General features: G+C 36.9%; 1 protein-coding gene across 2 annotated transcripts in view; it reads left to right on the forward strand.

Annotated features, from left to right (window-relative positions):
* atrnl1a (attractin-like 1a) overlaps positions 1–25,934 on the forward strand; it is a 233,763-nt gene that overhangs the window by 115,788 nt on the left and 92,041 nt on the right. For both annotated transcript variants that reach the window (XR_006156248.1, XM_042736733.1), the window contains exons 25-26: positions 603–760; positions 15,666–15,727. Coding sequence is in view for 1 of the 2 variants with exons in the window: in XM_042736733.1 (XP_042592667.1) it covers positions 603–760; positions 15,666–15,727 (220 nt within the window). In the remaining variant the exon portion in view is untranslated. The remainder of the gene's footprint in view (positions 1–602; positions 761–15,665; positions 15,728–25,934) is intronic.

The raw sequence follows: 25,934 nt of genomic DNA on the forward strand, positions 1-25,934 counted from the left end.
GTAGAGAAATGTTATATAGATTGCGCTATAGACAGAGATAAAGCACACTCCCAATGGTCACTAGAATAGTGTTTGAGTGTAAGAGTCATAGTCATATGACAAGTCTGAGAGCATATTTATAGCAGTATTTAAGACTGAGCTCATAAGAGTGGTTAATGGAAGAGCACATTTTTGAATAGTGATGAATCACTAATAAGTAAAATAAATCAGTCGTACTTAATGGAACAGCCTCTGAATGGGTCATCTGGGAATCATCAGTATAGACTGACTGATGTTCATGTTCATTTGCGGTTTGAGATTTACTGTATTGTGATAGATCGTGTATTCACAATTAACCATTTAATCTGTTCAAATGTTTTCAGAAGCAGCAAGAAGCTTGACGGTTTTAGGCCTTTTTTTCATGATACTTTCTCTATCGATCCTGTTGGTATTCAAGTACAGCTCCTTACAATGGCTTTATTCAGATGCATTATTCAGATGTTTTATAGTTGAAGGGTTGATCAGAATGGTATACCATATTTAATCTTGCAGAGGGTTTTGTATGCAGGCGTCGTTGTTGGCTGATGTGCACTTTGCTGATGCTGTGTTTTGTGTCCCTGCAGCGGGTACGATCTCCGGGGAGGAATTCCCCATAGTGTCCAAGACTAGCATCAAAGAGTACAGAGACAGCTTCTCCTGTGAGACATTCTCCTTCCTTGCAAATCCCAACATCACTTTCCATGTTTATGTCAGCAACTTTTCATGGCCAGTCAAAATACAGGTAAGATCAGCTGCCAGGTGTACATTTAATGTAGTCCAGTCCAAAACAGACTTTTCTTATTTAAAATGTACAGGGGTTGAACAAAATAATACAGACACCTGAGAAATAGGCAATACTTCATTATTAAGGTGTTTTACAACCGTTTGCCTTTAATGCAGCTTCCACCCTTTGTAGAATTGATTCATACAACTTTTAAATAGTCTGTTATAATAGGTGTTGACATTATTTTGACTAACCCCCAAAAAGGATGAAAATTGATTTATATGCATACAGTTCATATAAAAATGTTACTATTTTATGCAAAATAGCTTAGTAGAAATACATGCATAAAAGGATTTTGTTTTTAAATAGTTAAAAAAGTTTCAGCTCTTTCAACCCTTTTTTTGAAACTAATATGACATCTTGTTACATGCCCAACTGTTGACGGATGAGCTTTTTATTTTGATATATTATATGGTAAATGATAAAGTTGTAAAATGATTACATTTTTGTTTAGATTTTCTGACTTTGATCAAAACAGCTTCATGATCATCAATACCTTCATCATAATGGACCACAACAACAAATTACTGTAAATATCATCCATGAAATTTGTTTTTGATTTCAAGTCAGGCTCTCTAAGCCCTCGTGTCTAAATAGGGCATCAAGCATAAACCATTATGAAGTGTGTTATGCAAAAATAATATGTTTAATGATCCATGAGTCCGCTTTGTGCTCATACAATTTTTTTTATTTATTTTTTTTGAGTGCTTTAGAAAGCACTGACAAACTGTAGAGAATATCTTCATTCTCGTAGTATTGCCATTTATGAACTGAAGAAGACTGTTTTTAAATACTTGTGCTTTTTAATGTCCATTGCATTCTGAGTTTGGATCATTCTGAGAAATCTGGTTTAACACATACAACCTCATATCATATCTTTGAGGTCATGTTTGTTATTATCTGTGTGTAAGAGAAAAAGGAGGTTGTGTCAATGAACTGATGTGCCTTTTCACAGCCTGAAAATATCAGGGAATTTTAGGTCTAAAAAAGACACTGGTGAATTCTTGAAAGGTCATGGCAATGTGCGTGTTGAATATACATATTTCTAGTTTTGAAATATTCCATTGCATTAGATTTCAGCATTAAAGACATAGAATGGAAATACATTACAGATCAAAAGTTTGGGGTCTGTAATTTTTTATTTTTTTTTTATGCTCACCAAGGCTTCATTAATTTGATTAAAAATGCATAAAAACAGTAATATTGTGAAATATTATTATTATTATTATTTTATCTATTTTAAAAATCATTTTATTCCTGTGATGGCAAAGCTGAGTATTCAGCATCATTACTCCAGTTTTCACATCGTCATTGTTGAAAACAGCTGTTAATATTTTTGTGGAAATCATAATACTTTTCCTGTGATGTTTTTGTGGAAACTACGATACATTTTTCCCATTTATTTTAAACCTCTTTCATAAATCTAATGCTTTTTTGCTGAATAAAATAATTAATTTATTTAAATAGGTATTCTTACTGACCCCAAACATTTAAATGGTATGTCCGTCATAAAGTTTACCCTACTTTTCCATTCCTACTCTACTTCAGATATTTAATGTAAAGGTTTTGGTCAGAACAGGTGGTGCTGCATCTAATCGGGCCGCTGAGTAAGCCAACAAAGTCATCAGTCTTCCCAGCAACCCTCAGTCAGATCCTGCTGTGCCCTGTGTGAGAGTGCAACTGCACTGTGGCCTGTTAGTGTCAGCCGTGTATTGATTGTGGCTGTAAATCATTCCCATTAATGCAGTTTTATCTTAGCCACATATAGATGAGATAGTAACACGAGCCCTTAATTGTTCTCATCAGGAGCCCAGTAACACAGTCATCTATAGACTGATCTAAGTAACCTGAGAAGAACCGCTTCTCCGCGCTGACCTTCATCACATCTGATGGACATCCAGTCAAACTGCTTTCAAAATAAAATCATCCATCCCTCCGATTTATTGGCCTATTTGGTGCATAAAGAGAAAATAATATTTCCCCCTGCCAGTCGCAGTGAGAGATGTTGCATCTTCCTTTTAAATGACTCTTTTATCGACTAGAGAAAGAGATGAAACTGCTGCCGCTCTTAGCTAGAGCACAGTGTCTTTCAGTATTTGCTTATGAAAAGCTCATTTTGTTCATACAAAGTGATACTGAAAGATTGACACAGTGCCTAATGCTCTGAATGTGCTTTCTATTACTCTCTCTGTCTCGTGGTCCAAGTGCACTCAGCCTGTCAGTGAAGGTTACGCGTGGTCGCGGAGTGTCTAATACAACAGAGTATTTTATGTAGTCTCATACTTCATGTGGGTTAATCGTGTAGGTCAAGGCTGTAGTGACCCGTCCACAGGCTATGTGCAGAGACACACACACGCAGGCTGAAGCAAATGTGAGAGATGTGTCGCTGTCGGCCCTGTGGCTGAAGAGAACTGCTGACATACGAGTGATTGCTATCACAGTTGGAGTTGTGCGCTGCATTCATCTCCCTCAGTCTTCACTTTTCTGCTGCCTGCAGTCACTGTCTTCAGTCACTCACTCCTCTTCTACTCTCTTTATCTCTTTTATGTCAGACTCTGGCAGAGATTCTCCATTTATGACAGATTTCACCCCATGCACAGTCTGAAAGAGTTGATCACACTAGTTGAATCAAATAAGCAGATGCATAAATGCTTAGTCTCAGTTCTTTTTTTAAATATATATTAAAAAAGTAAAAGTAATAAGAAATTTCTGAATGTTTTATTCAGCAAGGGTGTATTAAATTAAAAATGACAGTAAAAACATTTTAGTTACAAAAGATTTTTATCTCAAGTAAATGCTGTTTTTGTTTTTATTATTTATTAAAGATTCCTGAAAAATACAATGGTTCCCACAAAAATATGAAGCAGCACAACTGTTTTCTATGGAAGTCTGTTTTCGCTACAGAATAAAAAAATAAAAAAGGTTATTGCGAATTTTTATAAACATGCTTTCATATTTATTAACATTGATAATAAGAAATATTTCTTAAGCATTAAATGATCATATTGGAATGATTTGGGATGTGTGTTTTTATATTATAGTGTGGAATTGAGGAGTGGATGATTGAATTTCAGCTTTGCCATCTTAGGAATAACTTTGAAATATATGCAAATAGAAAACATTTTTTTTTTTTTTTTAATTTTAATAAAAAAACATAAGAGAATTCCTTCAATCTTACAGACTCCAAACACTCCATTATATTATATTATATTATATTATATTTAAATTATATTATATTATATTATATTATATTATATTATATTATATTATATTATATTATATTATACTTTTTTTGCATTTAATGTTTGAATTATAAAAAGTAGGGTAAAAGTAAAATTCTGTGTATATTATAATATTCACACACATTTCACGTGATATCCTCCCTCACACATTTCTGAACCTGATAATTACAGACATTTTTTTAAATAAAAAATGCAGCAATGTAATAACTACAGAAAAAAAGAGATTAATCACATATTCCCAGCAGTGTTTGCACACGTGTTTCTGGCCTAATGCTTGCCATTATTTGTATCTCTTCCTATTAATCATGATTCTGTGCTCATGGTTTAACATTACCTGGTTATCAGGTTTAATTCAGATCAAATAAGCCCAGTCTTTCAGACTCATTAATGAGTAACAGTAGGAGAATCAGGATAGTCATGTGCAAAGGAGTCTGCTTGGCTTGGGAAAGGCTACCCCAGTGATGAAAGCATTTCCTGCCTTCGCTCTGCTCCCCAGGGTTACCGCCCCAGTCTCAAGATGACATCAGCCTAGAGCTGAGGGCTGGTTAGGGGGCAGAGCATGGGGGTAATTGCCCATCCTACTGGAATAGACATATATTTAGTTTGTCACTGTGGTCCTGTACCTCACCCCTCCGGTATTTTTCAGTCCACATTCACAATATATATACACAATATATAGACTGTTTAATCATTTAGCCTAATTTAAAATCAAAAAGTGTTTATAATACTCTAAAAGTGAGCCACAATACTTATTCTGAATTATATCTGACTGGATAGCTTTCCGTGTTGGATGGCCATTTTGTCGCAGCCATTCTGGGCCGAGGAATGGAGTGTGATTTGATTTTCTCTACACACACAACGCTTATTTTCTCCAGTCCAGTGGATATCATTAAATAGCCTTTGGTAATCTCATTTCTGACAGACAGTTTGCGGTCTACCTCAGCCTCTGTCCATCTCGGACATCTGAGCGAATCTCTTTGGATAAAGGGAAAATTGAAACGGTTAGCCAGAAACACAGTGGTGCCATATCTGTTGATAGCTTTATCACAGCAGATTGGCTTTCATGGGGTTGAAAGAGGAGAGGTAAAGCTAAGTGCTCAGTGCTCTTGAATACGAGAAGGCTATGACAGCAGAGATTACTTCATATGCTGCGTCTGTTCTCACTCACTCTCTCATTCATATCACCTATGAAGTGAATGCTCCGTAGTTCCTTTTGTGTAGAAGGAATGGGAAGAAAAAGAACAAAACTTGCACTGATGTGAATCCTGTTACATATTTCCTTAATTTTACTTGTACATTAGTTTGCTAATAATAATAAAAATAATAGATTTAATTTAAAATACTGATATTACCTATTTGTTATTATAATATTAATTTTAAAAACTACCACACATAACAAAACTAAAATTAAATGATTTTATTTTGTAGCCTAGTTATTGGCTAATCTATATAATTTTGCGTCACACATTTGATTTAGAGACAGATTTATTAAAACTTTGAACTTTTTATCTTCAGCAGTAGTGTCAATACAATATAAACCACAGAAGCAAGGCCTTAGATCACCAAAACCTGACATTGTGGCTTGATTTGATGCCAAATGTATATTGAGTGTGTATGATTTAGCATCATGTCATACAGGGATGCGATTAGTTTGTTCCACCTCAAATGATATAGGTGAGCCACTTCTCTGCATGTGACTGATTATAAATATGAAGCTCATTTGAATATTGTATGTATGCATAATATTCAACTAATATCTTACTGCAGTCATTAGGTTCTGTCATGAATATGTTAATGTACCATCTGCAGATCTTCATGCTCTCTCTCTCTCTCTCTCTCTCTCTCTCTCTCTCTCTCTCTCTCTCTCTCTCTCTCTCTCTCACTCTGCTATATCTTTGTGCCACACGTCCAGTTCAAGAAGTCAGATATCATACTCATAAAACTTTTATAATTCTTTTAATATTTCTGGGAAAGGTAAAGGAGCATCTATTTTTACCCTTTCCCGTGCACTCAACCAATAACAAACCTGTTTTTTTCCTCAGTTGAAAGAGCATGTTGTTCACTGACCAGTGCTGAGGTTTGCAGTGTCCTCTCCTCATCCCAGCTTTTGATATTCTCCTCAGAGAATTGTTGTATTTGCCTTTAACAGCTCCCTGTGCTTTTACGTGCAGGCCTCACAGAGCCTCTGAATCACGCTGATTCTGTTTTGCCTCAGAGTTCTTGGTCCTCAAAGGTGGTATTGAACTTTAAAAAGCACATGCACTCAATAATCACTTAGCCTCTGATCTTTGTACAATTATGGTGTAGTGGTGGACACTTTTACACTAACAGTAAAATGCTTCTCATGAGCTCTACCATCAGATGGCTCCAGATGCTCTCTGAACTACAGTTTCAACATATTTCTAATGTCCTCTGTTATATTTTACACGAGTACTTACAATATATAAGATGAAACAGGTGTCTGTAGAATTTGACATTTGTAAGGTTTCATCCTTCTTTCTAAAGAAGATTAAGTACAAGATTAATTTGATAAATTTTAATCTGTTGACAGCCATAATCTAGTTTTTCTTCGGTTTATACATCTAACAGTGGTGGGTAGAGCCAAATACAGTAATAGTTTAAAAGAATTTTTTGAAGATTTTTTGGAAAGGGGTCCCTTGGTCTTTGGCATCAGAAAGTTTGAAAAACCCTTGCTTAGTAATTGAGTAGTAGAATGTTTTATAAATCAACCATAGTTTCATCTGTATTTCCATATGTTTGGTCTCTATTTTTTTTTTTTTTTTTTTTTTTCAATTAAATTTTTGAAGTTTGTGCAATTTGAGATCATTCTGTAGCTACAGTCGAGGAGGAAAAATGACCTTCTGAATGACATCCATAGTCTGCAACTGGTCATGTAAATTATTTGCCATTAAGTCAACAACATGACAAAAAAAACAAGAAACTTAATTGCTTAATTTGCTGTTAGCTCCTTTCTTGTAATGTGCACAAGGCATTTGCAAGATCAGCTGCATTCTAATGCATTAGCAAACATTTTCTGACAGATTTAAAGTTTCATGAAAGTGGGTCTGCCTTCAGGAAACTTTTCTAGAGTGTTTTTCCTGCCAAACTGTTCCTCTGCATTGCACTGGGCAGCAGCTAAATGTAAATGAGATGTATAAGAAAGCATTTTAGGATAACTGGATGCTAATGCAAAATTAAATCAATACATTTAGCATTGAGAGGTTTGGTCTTGGATATTATCACACTTTTTTTCTAGTAAAAAGAGAAATTATGGTAATGCAATCTGCTTCCGTGATCCCTGACGTCTGGCACAGTGTTCCACAAATTTCCACATTTTTTTTTTTTTGGTATTTTTGGTACACCTCATTATTTTTTTTATTTATTATTTTTTTGCCTTCATGTCAAGTTCGAAGTTCGTTGTGATTGGAGAATGTGTGTTTCCACTCTGTGTGGTAAATTAACTTGAGCAATATACATAAATTATAAAAAAAGACAGTATGATACAGTACATCTCTTCACCCATCTGCAATAAAGCATGATGTGTAGCCACACGACCCTACGGGCCAGAGGTCTGGCATTAACAGAGATGTGTGCTCATTCATAGACCAACGTGCTTTTGCTTTAGTGGACTTTGGGCCCAAACTCCTGAGCCATCAATCACCATTTTCAGGTCATTAAATCTCTTCTGTAGATTTCTAAAATCTACAAGGTCAGGAAAAAGGTGAAAGCTTGGAATCTGCTAGCTAGCATACCCATAATGTTCTTTTATATCCTCAAAGAGCTCTTTAATAGAGGTGGCAAAGTCAGGGTTATTAGCTAGAAGCTGGACTGAGATGCAGAGAAATATGCTGACGGTAGGTAAAGACATCATGAGAAACTCAGTGCTTATCAGGGTTTTTATTATTTTAATTGACAAGACAACAAACCATCAAAAAGAATGTGTCTGTGTCTGCCAAGCTGCTAGGACTGCATAACCAATGATCAACTGTCCTTGGGCCTCTTCCAGTTTTAGTTCTTTAGGAAATTTGAGTTGTTTTATTATTTTTTTTTATTTTTTTCGATCCAAACCCGTAAGGCTCAAAAATATTTTTGAAATCGGAGAACTTTCTGACCCTCCACAGACAGCAAGGGAACTACCACGGTCAAGGCACAGAAACGTAGTGAAGGCATGATTAAAATAGTCCGTAGGGGTGGGCGATATGAGCTTAAATTCATAGCATGATATTTTACAATGTCCAGGCGATATCGATATTATATTGTGATAAAAGGGGAAAAAAATTACAGGCAAAATATTTTAACCTTATATAACTAGAAAAAGTGAGGGATTGGACATAAACCTGAAAAGGTTTTTTTTGTGCCATTGTTTTTTCACTGTTTCTGTGTTTGAGTAGGCCAGTGGTTCCCAAACGTTTTCTGCCGGGCCCCCATTTTGTAGAGAAAAATATTTCCAAGGCCCCCCCCCCCCCCTCCTTTTTTGGAAAGTCTCTTATGCTCACCAAGGCTCCCTGACATGGCTGCATAAACACTAACTGCGGTTACTGAAACCACGCCTTCTTTCTTTGTGTGAACATTTGGGCGGCATTATGCAAATATTTCCACATAGTGACGTAGATATGTGGGGGCGTGTTTGAATGACCCATTTTAGGGGGGCGTGGCAGAGTCTTAAAGGGTTAGTTCACCCAAATATTAAAATTATTCAATTCAATTCAAGTTTATTTGTATAGCGCTTTTTACGATACAGATCATTGCAAAGCAACTTTACAGAAAATTAAGTTTCTACAATATTTAGTAGTAGCTTATCAGTGGTGACTGTCAGTTTATGTGTATACGTCAGAAATGTTCAGAAAAATCAATAAAAGACGTAAACAAACAGACGGTTAACACTATTAACAGCAATTATGCAATCAAACTTAGAGCAAAATGTGGTAGTTCTGTATGTTGTCTCTGGGTTAGCATCATCTGAGGTCCTCTGAGGGGTTGGCATCATCTCTTCTTAGGTGTTCTGGATCCAGACTGGAGCTTGTGTAAATCCTAGTTGGGTTGGGATGTAAATCCCGTGGCAAAACAGAGAAACAAATAGAGAAGTAATTAGCGTAGCTGCTGTTCCAGCCAAGTAAAATTAATTAGTTTAACCCAAGTTAAAGAATAATAATGCGCATTTGATCAGATATAACTGCAGTCCAAAATTATGAGATGCATTATTTGAATGCTTGGCCAAAGAGGTGTGTTTTTAATCTTGATTTAAACAGAGGAAGTGTGTTTGAACCCCTGACATTATCAGGAAGGCTATTCCAGAGTTTGGGAGCCAAATGCGAAAAAGCTCTACCTCCTTTAGTGGACTTTGCTATCCTAGGTACTATCATTATCGCTAAATTATGTCATTTATGACTCACCCTCATGCTGTTCCAAACCCGTAAGACCTCCGTTCATCTTCGGAACACAGCTTTCTGTCCCTCTGTTTACTGTCCACGTCCAGAAAGGTAATAAAAACATTATCAAAGTAGTCCATGTGACATCAGAGGGTCCGTTAGAATTTGTTGAAGCATCGAAAATACATTTTGGTCCAAAAATAAAAAAAATTACGACTTTATTCAGGATTGTCTTCTCTTCCGGGTATGTTGTGAACGCAACTGCTGTGACTGTTGATGTACGATGCTGCTGACGTGTTTTCTGGTGCACCCAATAACAAAGATAACACGTCAGCAGCGTCGTACGTCAGCGGCGTCACTGCAGTGTTGTGAACGCACTCACAACAGACCCGGAAGAGAAGAAAATGCTGAATAAAGTCGTAATTTTTGTTTTTTTTGGACCATGATATATTTTCGATGCTTCAACAAATTCTAACGGACCCTCTGATGTCACATGGACTACTTTGAAGATGTTTTTATTACCTTTCTGGACGTGGACAGTATACCATACATACATTTTCAATGGAGGGACAGAAAGCTCTCAGACTAAATCTAAAATATCTTAAACTGTGTTCCGAAGACGAACGGAGGTCTCACGGGTTTGGAACGGCATGAGGGTGAGTCATTAATGACATAATTTTAATATTTGGATGAACTAACCCTTTAACTTTGATAAAAAATATCTCTTTGGATTTGAGACTTTAGTCTTTGAAACTTTGCAGATCTTCTTGATGCACCAAGACCTTGTAACACTCCAAAGAGAAAGGAAAAATTGAAATCACATCATATGACCCCTTTAATGTCATGGATTTGTTGTCGCATCGCACCGCATCCACAGCAAAGAACATCACTGGGTTCTATTTGCTTTTGTCAAATCGCGCCACTCGCGTCTGGTTTAGACATGTTGTTTTGGTATTTGTGAATCTTAAGTATATTCATAATCTGCTTTACGTTTACCTGGCATTGGAAGTTCTTTCACAAACTTGTAACTGTCATGCTTAGAGCAGAATGTTGTGCATTGTTCATTTATATTTCTACATGGCTCCCTGCAATACAACTCTGATTCTTCAATCGCGCCATGTAGTGGTCTGTTATTGATACAACCACAACTTCTACAACTGATAACGGAGTGCTCAAGCAGATACTGCGACTCATGTTGAGGTTAATAAAATATGTCAAAAAAATATTTTGCTCTAAATTATTTACTTGTCAGGCAAGTGGCTGCATGATAACTGGGAAAATTACGCTGTTTAGTCTTTATCACTCTGCAGAGGTTTCTTTTGCAAAATAATCTGCTGACTGTACACTACACTATCCCTCAGCCTTGCTGCACCCCTCAGTTTGGGAACCACTGGAGTAGGATTTGTGCTCTATTAATTTGGTCTGTTACGATGCTGTATGTGTTTGATTGCTTATGTCTGTGTAGTACTGCGTTGCACACAGAGGACAAAAACGTTCAGCCTTGACTCCGTATCAACATTTGTGTTAACATTTGCAAAGCGTACCAAATTGAACAAAACAATATAAATGCAAATGTTGAATTCATGAATATATAACGGTATCCACTGTATAGCAAAATCCATATAATGGAACAACATAATACCAGTTGTAACGTTCATACCGGTATAGCGCCCACCCCTAGTGACATCAGTGATTTAATCGTAACTTTATGAAGCTACGAGAAAACATTTTGTTAATTAAAATAAAATTACATTTAAACCACTGATGTCACAAGGACTATTTTAACGATGTCTTTACTACATTCCTGTGCCCTGAACATGGTAGTTTCCTTGCTGTCTGTGGAGGGTCAGAAATCTCTCTCACACACACACACACACATATATATATATATTAGGTCTGGACAAGTTAATGCGTTATTATTGCTTTAATGCATTAACTGATTGGCGATGGGTGTCATCACGCTTCTCAACCAATGAGAGCATTTGGGGTGGGCCTAACCACACAGCAGCGCTCACATGAACGCTCTCAATAAAATTATTTAGGCTATGCATCAACATTCACAAACCACTGTTCACTGTTATTTTTAACAGAAAATAATGCAACGTGCTCGTAATCACGACTTCATAAGTGGGAAATAGGAAGTTTCCGATAGCATGTGAAGGCAGCAGAGAAGCGCTTTCGCTCAGCAAAGTGGAGAGCATCATTTTGTTAACTTTGTGATTTATTATTTTGAGTCATTTGGTAAGCGGTAACACACGGCCCTCTCACAATATATTGCTTTACAGATCTATCCCTCTTGCCGCTCAGAAATGTTCACGCAATCATGCTGCAGGTATAATTTGTTCTGTGCTCCAGCGCAGTTAACAATCAGACTCACTGATCTATATAAAACTGAACTGCGCTCTGGCCCACCTCTTCCAACCGAGCTAGGGATGGCTAAAAGAACCGCGCCCGAGTGCGGCACGGAGTGATCACACAAGTGAACCGGTCTTTGGGGGTCGGGCACAGTTAAGATTGCCTAGTGTGAGTACTAGGTCTGCACGATATTGGAAAAAACTCAATTGTTATATTTTGTTTTTATTTTGTTTTTATTTGGTTATGATATGAAAAATATGATTAATTGAGTTGATCTATTTTTGAATAGATATTTTTTGATTGGGGTTGATTGGGGTGATTTTGTAGGTGAGTAAATCAGCATAGAAATTAAACAAATTACAAACATAGATAAAAAGGACAAAGATACAAATGAACATTGCTTTACATTTTTTCAGGTAAGTCTAACAGTATTCAGGTACAGAAATTTAAAAATCAAATGTAAAATAACACGGCAAAGTCTTCACTGTATAAATTAAATATAAAGCTAAAAAATTTTCTCACACATCCATTTTCTTTCACAATTGCTTACCTTCACCTAAGCCATAAACAACTGTGTTTACAAGGATACTTGCAGAGACATGCATTTTGACGTAATTTCACGCATATGTCATTAATAGAGACGGAAGTGAACGGAATTCATAGTTCACGTGCATCTGCAGGGCTCTTACCGTGTCTACACTGGACATGAGCGGTGCAGCCATTATAATCAGTGATGATGTTTTCTATGGTTGTGGCGTGGAGCGTGGCAAAATATACCAGACAGTAAACTGATGCCACGTTCTATTTATGACATACTGACACACAGTTCAGATGATTTGCAAAGGTCGTGTCCAGTGTAGACAGACTTTAGCTGCGGTGTGGGTTGGCGAAGTGTGTGAGCAAAGATAACTATCAGTATAAATATAACGGTCAGTATAGTAAACATCACACATCCTGTGATGTGACTATCGCGGATACGCACATCGCGATATCGATGCTGAAACCATATATCGTGCAACCCTGGTGAGTACACCCTTATTCTCCCGTATCCCGCACACACAAGTCTCTACCCGCGTGCACCCGCACTCGCCCATCATGTACTGGATTTTTATTTATTTATTTTTTGCTGTTTGGCTTAAATGATGTGTTATGACAATACATAACTTTAAAGACTTTCTTTCCTTCAGTAGCCCTTGCATACACCAAGCTTTACAATTTTACTCCTTTCAGTAGTTTGATGGTTTTTATAGAGGGGTTTGTTTATATGTAATTTGCCTGATTTATAAAACTATATAGTATAATGCGTCAACAAAACGAAACTAAACATTTTGAACCTGATTTCATCCGATGTTCAGTTCATTTTTTTTACCCTACTCACCCTGTGGTGTCTTGCCTTAAGGACTGGAAAGCATTTACTAATAGTTATTTTCACAATTCGCGTGTTACCACTCTCAACCGAGCATGGTGTTTACAGTAAAAGGCTGAATTTAGGAGCGGGGAGGAGTCAAGAGCACTTCAGTAAGGTACCAGCTCCAGCCACCAGCTCGGCTTGCTTAATGGCCAGTCCCTCTGGCAAGAAAAATCAGCTTTTCTCAACACTTTCTTTCTTTCAGTTTTTGATTGTCATGCACTTTCACTGCAAAAAGCAAATGCCAGTAAATCACTTAAGGGCTGACCAACCCCCTCACTTCCACCTGCGCACACACACCTCCCCATCCGCTCTTCTCCATCTAGCCTAATGCCTGTTTCTTCCATCCAGAAATAAAAGCACATTTACGACGGTCGGAAATGTCTCATGGATGTATTAGTCACCTTTCATGATCATCGGCTGCGCACCCCGGCACAAATGAACACAGCTGTGTAGCCTGACAGAGAAGGTCCACGTGTAATGTCTGTATGTGTGTGCGTAATTGCCTCGCTATATACCTGCCTCTGTTTTTGCAGTCGATAATAGTGTGTCCTCCAAGAAAAAGAAAAGTGCAAGTCCAAAACTCATTCGAAATAAGTAAACACATTTTGTCGCCTGAACTTTTAAAGCACGCCACTTCTTGAAAAATAAATCACTGTGATAACATCTGACATTTACAAATCAATCATAAAATGACATTTTCTTTTATCAGATGGTCGATTTTTAGATGGAGATGGAGTGCGGATTAAGATTTAGATTTGTATTATGGTTTGGATTTTTTTTTGGATTCTCATAAGCAATCGATGTGAGTGGCCTCAGATATTGAAAAGGCAAATAATTCGGTCATGTAGCTGAAGCAATCAGCGAATGGACAGGAACACAGGATCTTATTTGTGGGGTTGACTGCAACAGCTGAGAAATCAAATGCATTTTATATAACACACTGTGGTTATTGTACAGTTTACAGAAGGGAGGACTGGGAGAAATGTTAATCTACCGAAACCCAGTGATTTCAGACATTATCTTGTTATGTATTGGCACATTACTTAATGTAATGAATTAGCCATCACAGACTTTTACTCCCAGTAGCTTTTGGGGTCTTTCATCCTTATGTGAGTGAGAAAATTTTTGGTCTAACCTTGGGACCCATATGACATACATGCACCACGTAGAAAAAAAAAAAAATTGTTTGTAAAACCTAAAAAATGAAGCCAACGGTTGGCATGACTTAATTTGAGTTAATTTACATGAATCTTTTTAATATACATTTTAAGTAAATATCTTGACTGAACTTAAGTGTCAAGTTGTTATAACTAAATTAAAATATAATTAAACTAAATAATTATAATTTTATAGTTATAATTAAAAACTATTTGGATTACGTAACTTTACAATTTTTACTTATTTACTTAATTTGCATAGTTTTAAATTGTTCAATATAAGTTATTAGAACTTACAGAGTAAATTGTAGGTTTTTTTTTCAGCATTTATTTAATTGATTTAAGATGGGTTTTTTTTATATAAATTTTTGTGCACTTCAGACTTTTATATTTGAGATGTGTTAGTTTTAATAAGGGATATATTTTAAGTATGATAACAGTTTCAATATTGTACTAACACTGCTAGTTCTAATTGCTTAGTGTTTTAATAGTGATATGAGTAAATGTTTCACTGCATAATTAGTTTACTTTTAATTGCTTTCCATTATGTGGATTATAATATTCCATAATGCAGATAGTAGCAAGCTGTTATCATTGCAAAAGTACTTGTGTTTTTGAGCCTTAGAGTCTTTTAGAATATTTGAGATATTATGCGTAATGGTGGCAAAATAAATAAATAAAATCCATAAATAAATAAAATTCCACATTGACAAAGTCAAATGAGGCACCATAGATGCACATAATTAAAGTCCCTATTCGGCAGTTGGGGAAAATTCATGCTGCTTGTTTTCTAAGGAACCTTGCCAAAGTGTAGAAAATTAATATGCCATGTATATGTAATAAAACTACTTGCATGTCAAGTAAAAATAATTTTGATTAGAAGCGTTTATTATTCTACAGAAAGTTTGCAGTGTAAGGAGCACAACAAATTCAAGTTAGATTAGATCAACAACATAAACACTTGATTAAATTATATGTCAAGTTTATTACCGGCCATCTGTTTTTTCAGAAAGCTTTTAAACATGGTTCAACAGTAGTTTATTTTTTTTGTCACCTAGCCCAGCGTGTTGCTTTTTTCCCTTCAAATTTGAAGCCATTGGTGATTAAGATGTTTATTGAAATAAGACTTTTAAACTGCACTGTGAACTGATGCATGTTTAATATGGCAAAAACTGTTTCAGGAGACAGAAATCTATGTAATTATGATTCACAGTACTATATGCTCAATTATAAAAATATTGGGGTATCTTTCAACAATAGTTTTGCTTGATATTTTACAGGGGTAATAATAATCCAATCTTTAACACCTTTTTTCTTCTTTTCTCACAGATATCCTTCTCTCAACACAGCAGCATCATGGACCTGGTGCAGTTCTTTGTCACATTTTTCAGGTATGCACACTTCATTAAATTAAATGAAATGTTTTGTGTGATTAAACAGAATAAAATTTGTGAATAAATTAAAAATGGACTTCCTTTCTCCATAATATGCATTGAATTCTAGTTTTTGGAATTTAGTGAGATAAGTTTGCTGAGGATGCAAGGATGCATTAACCTCACCATCCAAAGCCATTAATGAAGGCTGGCTGATGAATAAGCACAATAGGTATAATTGTGTTGGCTGTGATGAAGCCAAACACTGCCAGTCTTGCTGTCTCTGCAAATAAGCACATTCTATGAAAAAATATATATAATCTTAATTATTAAAGATTATAAAAGGAAAATGGACATGTACTTAAGACACTACTCTTTTAATTTTATTCTTGAGCAGCAGCCAGAACCATATGCACATTTTGGCCAGTGATGGAAATCATCAATTTCTGTGACAGCACATGATGTTTGCAATTGCATGGTTTCATATTCAGTTTTCACTAGTCATATGTGTTCAGAAATGTCATACTTGTTATAGTTCTGGACAGTCAAATTACAGAGCTCAGTGACCGCAGTTGTGTTTAAAATGCTTCAAAGTGCAGCAAAATAATTTCATGCCACCTACTCTGTATAAATAATAACATGCCACCTGCTATGTGTAAATATTGAAGCTCACATTAGACTGTCAGCCGCCTCTGTATTGTGTTCTGTGGCGTTTTTAACTATCAGGTCAAAACAGATGTCATGTAACGTCATTCCAACCTTATCAACTTGTTTATCACAGAAAAAACTCAATGTTGCTATACATTAAGGTAATCTGCTATGGTTTAGTTATGCAATTTTTTATTATATGAGTATTTCATAATTTGACTCTATTTGATACACAGATATATAGTTTTTATTAATAGGTTTTGCTGGAAAATGCACCGTAACACTGTGACTTTGACATTGGCCATTTATCTTGTATGTATCCATATTTGTGTGCGCATCCGAGCATTTACAAAGGTTAAGGTCATGGCAACAAGGATTCCATGTGTGCTATACAGTTTCTTGCACTTATTATCCAGTATGAATTGCAAGAGCTTTTTGTTGTTGTTGTTTTGCAATTGTGGGCATGGGAATGTGTTGATTAATATCAAAGTTGAAGATAGAGGCTGTAGGGCTTTGTTGTTTGGTGTGCATTTAGTCCTCTGCAGGCGAGGGACACGTCTGATGTAATTCATCATGGCATTTGAGGGAGATTGGTGCGTATACTTTGTATCCCTCCCATTTTATATCCCTTTCTCTCTTTTCCTCACTCCTTTCATATCTTCTGGCTGTAGATTCACAGTTCTGGTTCTTTGTCGAGAGTATACTTGAAGTTCAAGCCAAGTCTTTCAAAGCCAAAGTTCAGACAAATGCCCGACTGTTTTACAATGCCAAAACAGACATCAAGCTCTATGGAAAATATTGTGTTGAGGTAAATTGAGTGTGCTGCATTGGCAAACTTAAGTTATTTAAATTACTCGGATGAATAATGGTGTTTGTTTGTGAAACAGCATTTAGGAGCATTGAGTATTGATTTGGAGCTCTGTCACTTTGTGTCCGTGGCTTGGCTGACAGATTGTTTATGAATTTGTAGTTTTTCCGGGAAAACAAATGAGAACGTTCTTTTTAACCTTTTCAGTGGTGAGTTTAAAATATTCTAGCAGTCCCCCCAGAGTGAGTTTTTTTCAGGCGACCGTTATTTTAGAACGTTACTGTTTCCATGGCGACGCGTCAGGCTTGTCACATGACACACCACGTCCACAGTAACACTGTATGTCATGTGGATCGTTTTTATTTTGTTTTTCCTTTTTTATTTAAAATATTCACAAACTTGCATACCATGTCATAAACACAGTCTAATATTCCGATTCATAAATATGTGTAAATGATGTGTTTTGTCGTTTAAAAACCTTTCTAAATGATCTTGATCGTCATCTGTAATGTGAGATGGGCGCCGCCATGTTTGTTCGCGCTGCAGTTCAGGGAGTCCTGTCAGTCAGATTTACAGCACGTGAATTCATCGATTTCTCCCGAAATACAAGTAATAAGTGGCTGGTGAACTGGGTGAAGAATAGAGTGAACTTTACAGTTACTTACACTATGTGTATCTGATATGAATAAAACACATTAAATTTAATTTGAACGGATTGTTATTGTTGCTTCCATAGACATATGTGTGTATTTTTCAAACTCTAAATATATTGTTTTAATAGTACTTATGTGTATTTAAATGTCTCAAACCTAAAATATGCATTAAGTAGTTAAGAACACTGCATAGTTGTGATAATATGACAAGCACAGTGCACTTATCTCTGAGTCAGCGCCAGCCAACGCGCGAAACCACAGTTTGAATTTGGCAGTTATGCAACGTCACTGAACATTCTAAATTCCATATGTGGGACCGTACTCCCAGGGACATGGAAATAAAAATCCTATATGTGGGACCGTACTGCTCAAAGGGTTAATAGAACTGTCCTGGCCCTTCCAAGCTTTATAATGGCAGTGAATGGCTGTTGAGATTTTGAAGTCCAATAAAGTGCATCCATCCAACATAAAAAGTACTCTACACAGCTCTGGGGAGTTGATAACGTTTTTGTTAGAATAATATCCATATTTAACACTTTATAAGCCATAATCTCTAGCTTCCACTTACTGTCGTACACGCGTTCACAATAGGGTGGCGCAGATGACGTTGGAAGTAGGCGAATGCAGAAGCACATAGGAGGGAGCAAAACAAAACACTGGTTCTGAATTAGAAGTTCAAAACGAGGATTTGTAAAGAAACATGTCAGAGGATTTCAATACAAGCCAAGAGGAGACTGGTTTTCCTTTGCTGTGTTCTTACAAGACTAGCATATTCTCACTGGAGCTTACGCTATCCCTACATCATCTGCTGGAACGCCACTTTCTTAAGTATGTGCATATGACAGCAGAAGATTATGGTTTAAAATTAAAGTTTTAAATATGGATTTTTTCTTACACAAATGCTTCGATTCACCTCAGAAGGCGAATCCCCTGGAGCCACGTGGAGTACTTTTATGATGCATTTTATTGGACTTCAAAATCTCGATCCCTATTCACTGCCATTATAAATGTCCGGGACATTTTTTAAAAGGGTGCTATTACGCTTTTTCACTATTTCAACTCTAGTTAGTCTGTGATGTTGCTGTTTGAGCATAAAAAAAAGAAATCTGCAAAGTTACAAAGCTCAAAGTCCAATTCAAAAGGAGATATTTTATTTCAAAATCACTTTTTAAAAACTACAACGAATGACTCGTTTGGACTACAACGCATATTTTCCAGGATTTGTGATATCACAAATATCGACGTACCTGTATGGGACGAGACCTGGTTGAGCTGCACTAGAGAAGGCAATGAGTGTTATCACTATGTCGGAGACACGCTGGCTTTCCCAAGACAGACAAACTTAGAGTGGTTACAATCATCTGGGTTTAAATCGCGCTCAAATTTATTTGATTTTGACGCAATATTTACACTGAATCTCACAGCAGGCGTCTATGGTTAGGGGCATCACAGTTCCCATCCAGGCGCAGAGTGGAGCCAATCACAACACACACTGGCCCAGCTAACCAATCACAACACACACTGGCCCAGCTAGCCAATCACAGCGCATTTCGTATTTCAGAAGGCGGGCCTTCATTTGATACAGGAACTATTCGAGCCATTTATGCCAGACAGGTGTTGTAATAATGTAAAATATGAGAAAAATAATGTGTTTTTCGAACAACCTTGTATGAGAGCCTGTTCTAGTACACAACCAAAACAAAATCAAGACCTTGTAAAAGAGCATAATAGGACCCCTTTAATATAACTGATTGTATTTGTCTTAAAGAAGAAAGTCAAATACACCTAGGATGGCTTGAGGGTGAGTAAATCATGGGAGAATTTTAATTTTTGGGTGAATTATCCCTATAACTGAATATTCATATATTAAAGAACAGTTTTAAAACACTGGTCAGCCTCAAATAATGCTGAAAAAGTAAGTGAGGTTACCCCAATAACATACCTTTGAGATTGTTTGTTCATTTTTCTTAAACCTTTGTATTCCCTTTAGTTTTTTTTTAGTTTTTTCCTTTTAAACATATTCTATGTCTGGATGTCACAGTAACCGTGTAACTCTGACTCCCTAACCTGATTGGCTGTCAGGATGATGGATATACTGCCGTATACCAGACACACTAAAGAGGTAAACAAACACTTCTCTAGCAGAACACAAGTGGGCCTGGTAAGCTTCTTACAGAGATTAGAGCCAATTATATTTCATATCAACTTCATTCTGCATTCACAATTTGTTCCATTCAAAGTTGGATCTGGGATAGTCCCGCTTGATATTGCTTATCTTTATCTATAAAGGCATTTCATTGCTCGCCGAGTGGTTTCTGTTTGTCAACAGAGGAGTCTCCTAGCAAGCACATTTTAGAAGATAAACAAGGATGTTCTGCAAGTTTTTAAGAGATCGTTTACAGTGTTTTACATATAAGTCTCCACAAACATTTGCTAAACAAATCTGATTAGCATTTGATGTTGCATAGTAATGTAATCTTGACTGATTGATGCATTTTATTTGCTTAAATATGAATGTTTATCCTTGAGTGCTGCCATGCTTGTGTTGCTTCAAACTAGTTTTGTTAGATGTTAGTCAGAGTTAAAATGACTTTTTTTAGAGTGCTGCAAGAAGGAGTCCTAAAACCAGGAAATGGGGTTTCTCTTTTAGTGTCATTGTCCCAAAGTCAAAAGTTTTTTGACTGTGTTTTTGTTACATTCCTGAATTAAGAAATGTGGTTAGCACAACCTCAGGATATTTTCACATTTTATTCTAGTGTGTAAAATACATCAGACTTTATGGGTCTTAAAAAAGGCAGTTGCTAACAAGTGACTAAATGGGACTACAGAGATGGTCACATACATTATCAGCATCATCACACAGAGTGGGAGGACTCACTAGTCCCAGTGTTTCCCACAGACCTGCACTCTATTTGTTGCAGCATATATTAACAAATTCATTCTCTACCAGCGCGAGGTGCTGTTGGAGTGGTAGAGATCGAGGTTTCCCTGGTAACCCTGTACACAAAGCAGCGCAAAGCTCTCAAACGCTGCTTTATCAGACATTACAGGTATGATGAAATCAAAATGACATCCCAAGTTTTCTGAATACAGTCGATTTCCTTCAGAAATACAGTGATATAAAAACACCCGCGCCAGGTTTCGATTTTGAAACGTCTAGTGCTTATGTTTATTCAACAAAGTCGAAGCCTTTAGGAAAATCTATTTGTGGCGGTCAGTTTTGATATTGTGGCGGGCATCACAAATAAATCAATATATGGAAAACACTGAGTCCGCTTTTACAGACTGATTACGTAGTTTGTTTATAGCCTTCATAACGTTAGCTTTTATCTTTTTTAATTCTGCCAATTGTATTTAGGCTTCAAAATGTATAAAAGTTAGTGTTTATTTGTGATGCTTATACTGTTGATAAACTGTTTCCCACAATAATCCAAAAGCCAGTGGCATAATTTTATTGGTTTTTAGCCCAGGTGGGAACCTGGGTGTTGCTAACTTCCCTTTTTGCCAACAAAAATACACCATCACTGCAGCAGTTAAATGGAAGGCAGCATTACAGTATAACTTAGTGAAAGAATAAAATTATTAAATTGAAGTTAGCTAGGGAAACAATTTTTTTTTTCACCGTCTGATTCATGCATTTGATTAGCATATTACCTCCAGCTCTTAACGTAATCTTAATTAGAAGTGCGTTTCTCAAAATCTTCCTAAAATTTCAAAACACCCTCATGAGAGACTGTGAGCTTCCAGCCTCAAGCAAGTAGATGGATATTCATCTCTTTCAGATTCATCTGGCTTTGATAAATTTGATGAGCTTTTTAATCAGTCTGTAAATTGTGCTGTCTGTCACACACACCCCAGAGGTTTTTAAATGTATTTCCATCCATTCAAATATCTGTGTCTTTCTAAACAAAGAGACCATTACGCAGATTAGGTAGAAAATGTATTCAAAAAATATAAAGCCCATTAAAATAATAAATGGGACAGTGGGAATAAAATGATAATATTATATGTATATTTGGAAGAACTCCTTTAAGTTGTACAAAAACTGTTGTGCATTTAGAGAAAAGTCTGTACTTTTGAACCGATAGGTGGTTCAGTGTAGTCCCTCATTAGCTTCAAAAAGTCCTTTGAATATGTTTTCTTTGAAGAGTGACTTTTTTGCCGTCTCTGCTTTCTTGGAGCTCCACTAAATGAGCAAGAAAAACAGTAACAATTAAAGAGTGCTTAAGCCTTTACCCACTCCTCCAGCTAATTGGTGACACCGCAATTCGGTTTAGCCCAATTACACACACTCTCTCTCTTTATGTTGATTAACATTCATCCACCTCTCTTTTTTTCTCCTCCTTTCTTCCATCGGGACAGAAGTCGTCCACAGGGCTGAAGTGTTGATTGAGTGCGCTCATATCAACGATGATGTTATTAATGTCCTGAATGCCTGTGCTTTACTGGATGGCGACTGGAGGCAATTCATTTGACTTGTGTAACTGACTAAAGCTCATTCTCTCCCACTCGTGATTTGAGCGTAATGGGGCTTTTGTCCTTTGTACCTACTAGAGCGAGTGAATACGAGATTATGCATTATTGTGAGTCATAAACATAAGCAGGACCGGGTGGGATGACAAATAGATACAGGAAGTGACTGTGATGGTGTGCATGTTTATATCCTCAGCTCAGGTTGTCTGGTTGTCTGTATTGATTGTGTAATCCTTGTAGGCTTTCTTTGCTCTCTCAGGCGGCTTTGGTAGATTGGCTCTTCTCATTCATCCTTCAGACTGTTGTTGCTACAAAGTCAATACTACAAACAGATCACGCTACAAAAAGTGACTACACACACGATGTACACAAATTATTATTTTTTAATATATATATATATAAATATTATTGTTATTATTTAATTTGCAATATATATGTGTGTGTGTGTGTGTGTGTGTGTGTGTGTGTGTGATTAAAATATTTGATGTACAATTAAAATATTTGATGTATATTTGACAGCACAAAGAAAATTCAACAAGTTCAGCTAAATGAAATGTTTGCTTTTTTTTCTACTTATTTTTAAGTATTAGCTAAATTGATAAATAATAATAATAAAAAAATAATAAGTTAAAGCAGCACATTACCAAAAATGCCTCTGTATAAAATCTGCAAAACATTTTTGACAATTGGAAATCATTACTAACTACTGAGGGCCAGATTTACTAAACAGGGCAAAATAGCGCAAATCCAAAACATCTGAGGGTGATTTACTGACAATGCGCAAATGAAAGAACACAGACACAACATCTCATTTCCATAATGACCAGCGCAATCTACCAAGAGCAGCGCAAATTACCGCCTGCTTTAAGACATGCTTTTTTGGGGGCGTTAAATAGTGGCACAAATACTAGTGATTTGATGAGCACAAACATTAGTAAATCACATTGCGTGATTCGTTTTAATACTCTCCTCCCATAAATTTTGTGTCTGAAAGGGAAACTCTTATAAATGCATATTCAGTAAGGTCAGGCATAAAAATAACTGTCCACGCCTTTTCAATGCTAATTCTTCACTGCACGACTTTAGTAAATCCTGACAGTAGTATTTTACAGCCAAAAGGTGGTTTGTGCTGGCGCAAGCTGTTAATAAATCTGGCCCTAAGTTACTAACTATATTAGTATTAATACTAATATTAGTATTAGTATATATTATTAGTTTAAAAAAAATACAAAAATAAATAAACTTTGCACCTTATTTACAAGGTTCGTTGTAGTACCTTAAGGGTACATATTACTACTCTAAGGTAGTAATGTACATTTTATTGGGGTAGATAAAGTACAGAGTTGTCACTTTAAAGGCCAATACACACGGGACCGACAGACACCAACAAACGGCAACAAGTTTGTCTGGTTTTGTCTGATCAGTGTGTTACCCCGTCAGCATCTGCTGCCGTTTGTTGGTACAAATGGACCAACGGCAGCACAAATTTGTAGGTACAAATCGCTTCTGTTCCCAGGTGAAATGTCCACTGAATGGCCACAACGCAGAAAGACATTGCGACCCATTGAACAAACTGTCTATCTCTCACAGCCTCAATTTCAATATGGCAGCAATCATGACGTTTGTCATAACACTTAAAAGAATGTGCTTTTATAACTTCTTAGTGAAAGCGCTCCAGCATTATTGGACCTCATTCTCCGCCCATTAGAACCATTATCCAGCTTGTTAAGAATTAATTGCCCTCATCATTAATAGATTTAATAAGGGACCTCTGACTTGTGCTGATTGGGTTTTGAAATATGGTAGATGAAATGGTTGAAAAGGCAGTTTCAGGCTCTTGCATTACCTCAGCTACACTCTGATTAGTCCAGTACTAATTTTAGCGTTTGAACAGCTTCAGATGTAATGAGCTCTGCCCCTTAATATATGATGCTTAAGCAAAGAGAATAGAAGAAGAATATTTGAGCCCAAGATGCCCCCAAGCTGTGCAATTGCAACTCTTCCCATGGTGCAAATTCAAATTTCGTGATCGTATAACACTTCACATACTTATATTATACACCACATATTTTTGCAGAGCCTCACAAAGCCTCAGATTGTTTAATTTGAAATTGAACATTCTTCCTCTAAGCAATGTGTCTGTGGAGTTGATGGTATGTATTTGTAATAATGCCGGGTGAATGAAGGCTCTGTTTGAATGTGAATGATGGGTAGATGACATTGTCCCCACATACCCCCTGTTGCGCTGATGTTCATGTCAGTATACTGAGCCTTATTTAAACTCTTTGCCCATTGGTTACTGTTACTCACTCATACAAGGTTTACAAAATTTAACATAGGAATGAATTGGCTTGATTTTCAGTAAAATGTGCTTAAAAAGTGGTCAAAATTTAATGGATGTTCTAATTCTTATTTGCAGCTTGAATGAAGTGTATCATTACAGAAAAATAGTAGATGAAAATGTGTTACAAAGAAATTATTTGAATTTAATGATTGAAGGATTTTAATATAATTTTTCGATCAGAATTGAGGCAGTTTGAAAGTGATAACGTCTAGGTTACGTATGTAACCCTTATTCCCTGATGGAGGAAATGGAGACATTATGTTGTGACGACTTTAGGAGTCTTTAGAGCCCAAATCCTCTCTGATTAAGAGAAAATGCCAATGAAATTTGGCTAGTGGAGTTTGCATGCTGAGCTACTCCCCGTGCATATTGTTATAAATAGGTGACAGGTGCATCCACTCATCAGGTTTTATGTTGAGAAGCCGAGAACTTGTCCCTGGTAACCAGTGATGGTTTGCAAAAGGAGCACATGATTTCCTCATTATCTTTAGCTGTAATGTTCCCGTGACAACGCAGCACGTTTCTGACAGCAGATGTCGCTGTTTTACTGTCATAAATGTATTTTTATTGTTGTAAGCATAACTGTTGCAAATAAACATAAATTTTATATTTTAAAAAGTTTTAAAATGTCGGTGTCCATCAGCGTATCTCCCCACTCCAAGGGGATAACAATGATCACTTCCATTTGGAATTTGCCCGGGAACCGTTCGGTACCGATACTAGTACCGGCACACCCCTAATGTGGAGACACTTATATGGACTGACCCCGGCCTGGGGCAGTACTACATATGAAATGGGACTCTGAGGCTGGTCCTACCTGAGAGTAGGGAGGAACCACTGCCAGCAGAGCCTGACAGAATGGTCTGTCAAAGGAAAGACACAGGTTCACAGAGAGGGAAACCTTATCGGGGAAGCATACACATATGGGATCGCCCGCAGGGAATCAAGCCATATGGACACCTAGCCCAGTACAGGGGCTGACAGAAGACCCAGGCAAGCTAACACCGCAAGCTCCGCAGAGTCTGCCCAACACACGGGAAGAACCCGGCTTGATGCAGAGGCTGTAGAATCTCGCGAAGGTGTTCAGTGTTGCCCAGCCCGCAGCTCTACAGATGTCTGCCAGAGAGGCGCCGTGCGCCAATGCATAGGAGTAAGCAACACTATGGGTGGAGTGAGCCCTCACCCCTAGAGGGCACGGCTCTCTTAGGACTGGTATCCATGTATCCATGCCGGGGTCTCAGGACAACATGAGAGTAGGCCGGTCTGAACACAAGGCACTCTTCACTCACCGAAAACCGA

This window comes from Cyprinus carpio, chromosome B13 (assembly GCF_018340385.1).
Source record: "Cyprinus carpio isolate SPL01 chromosome B13, ASM1834038v1, whole genome shotgun sequence".
Taxonomy (NCBI): Eukaryota; Metazoa; Chordata; class Actinopteri; order Cypriniformes; family Cyprinidae; genus Cyprinus; species Cyprinus carpio.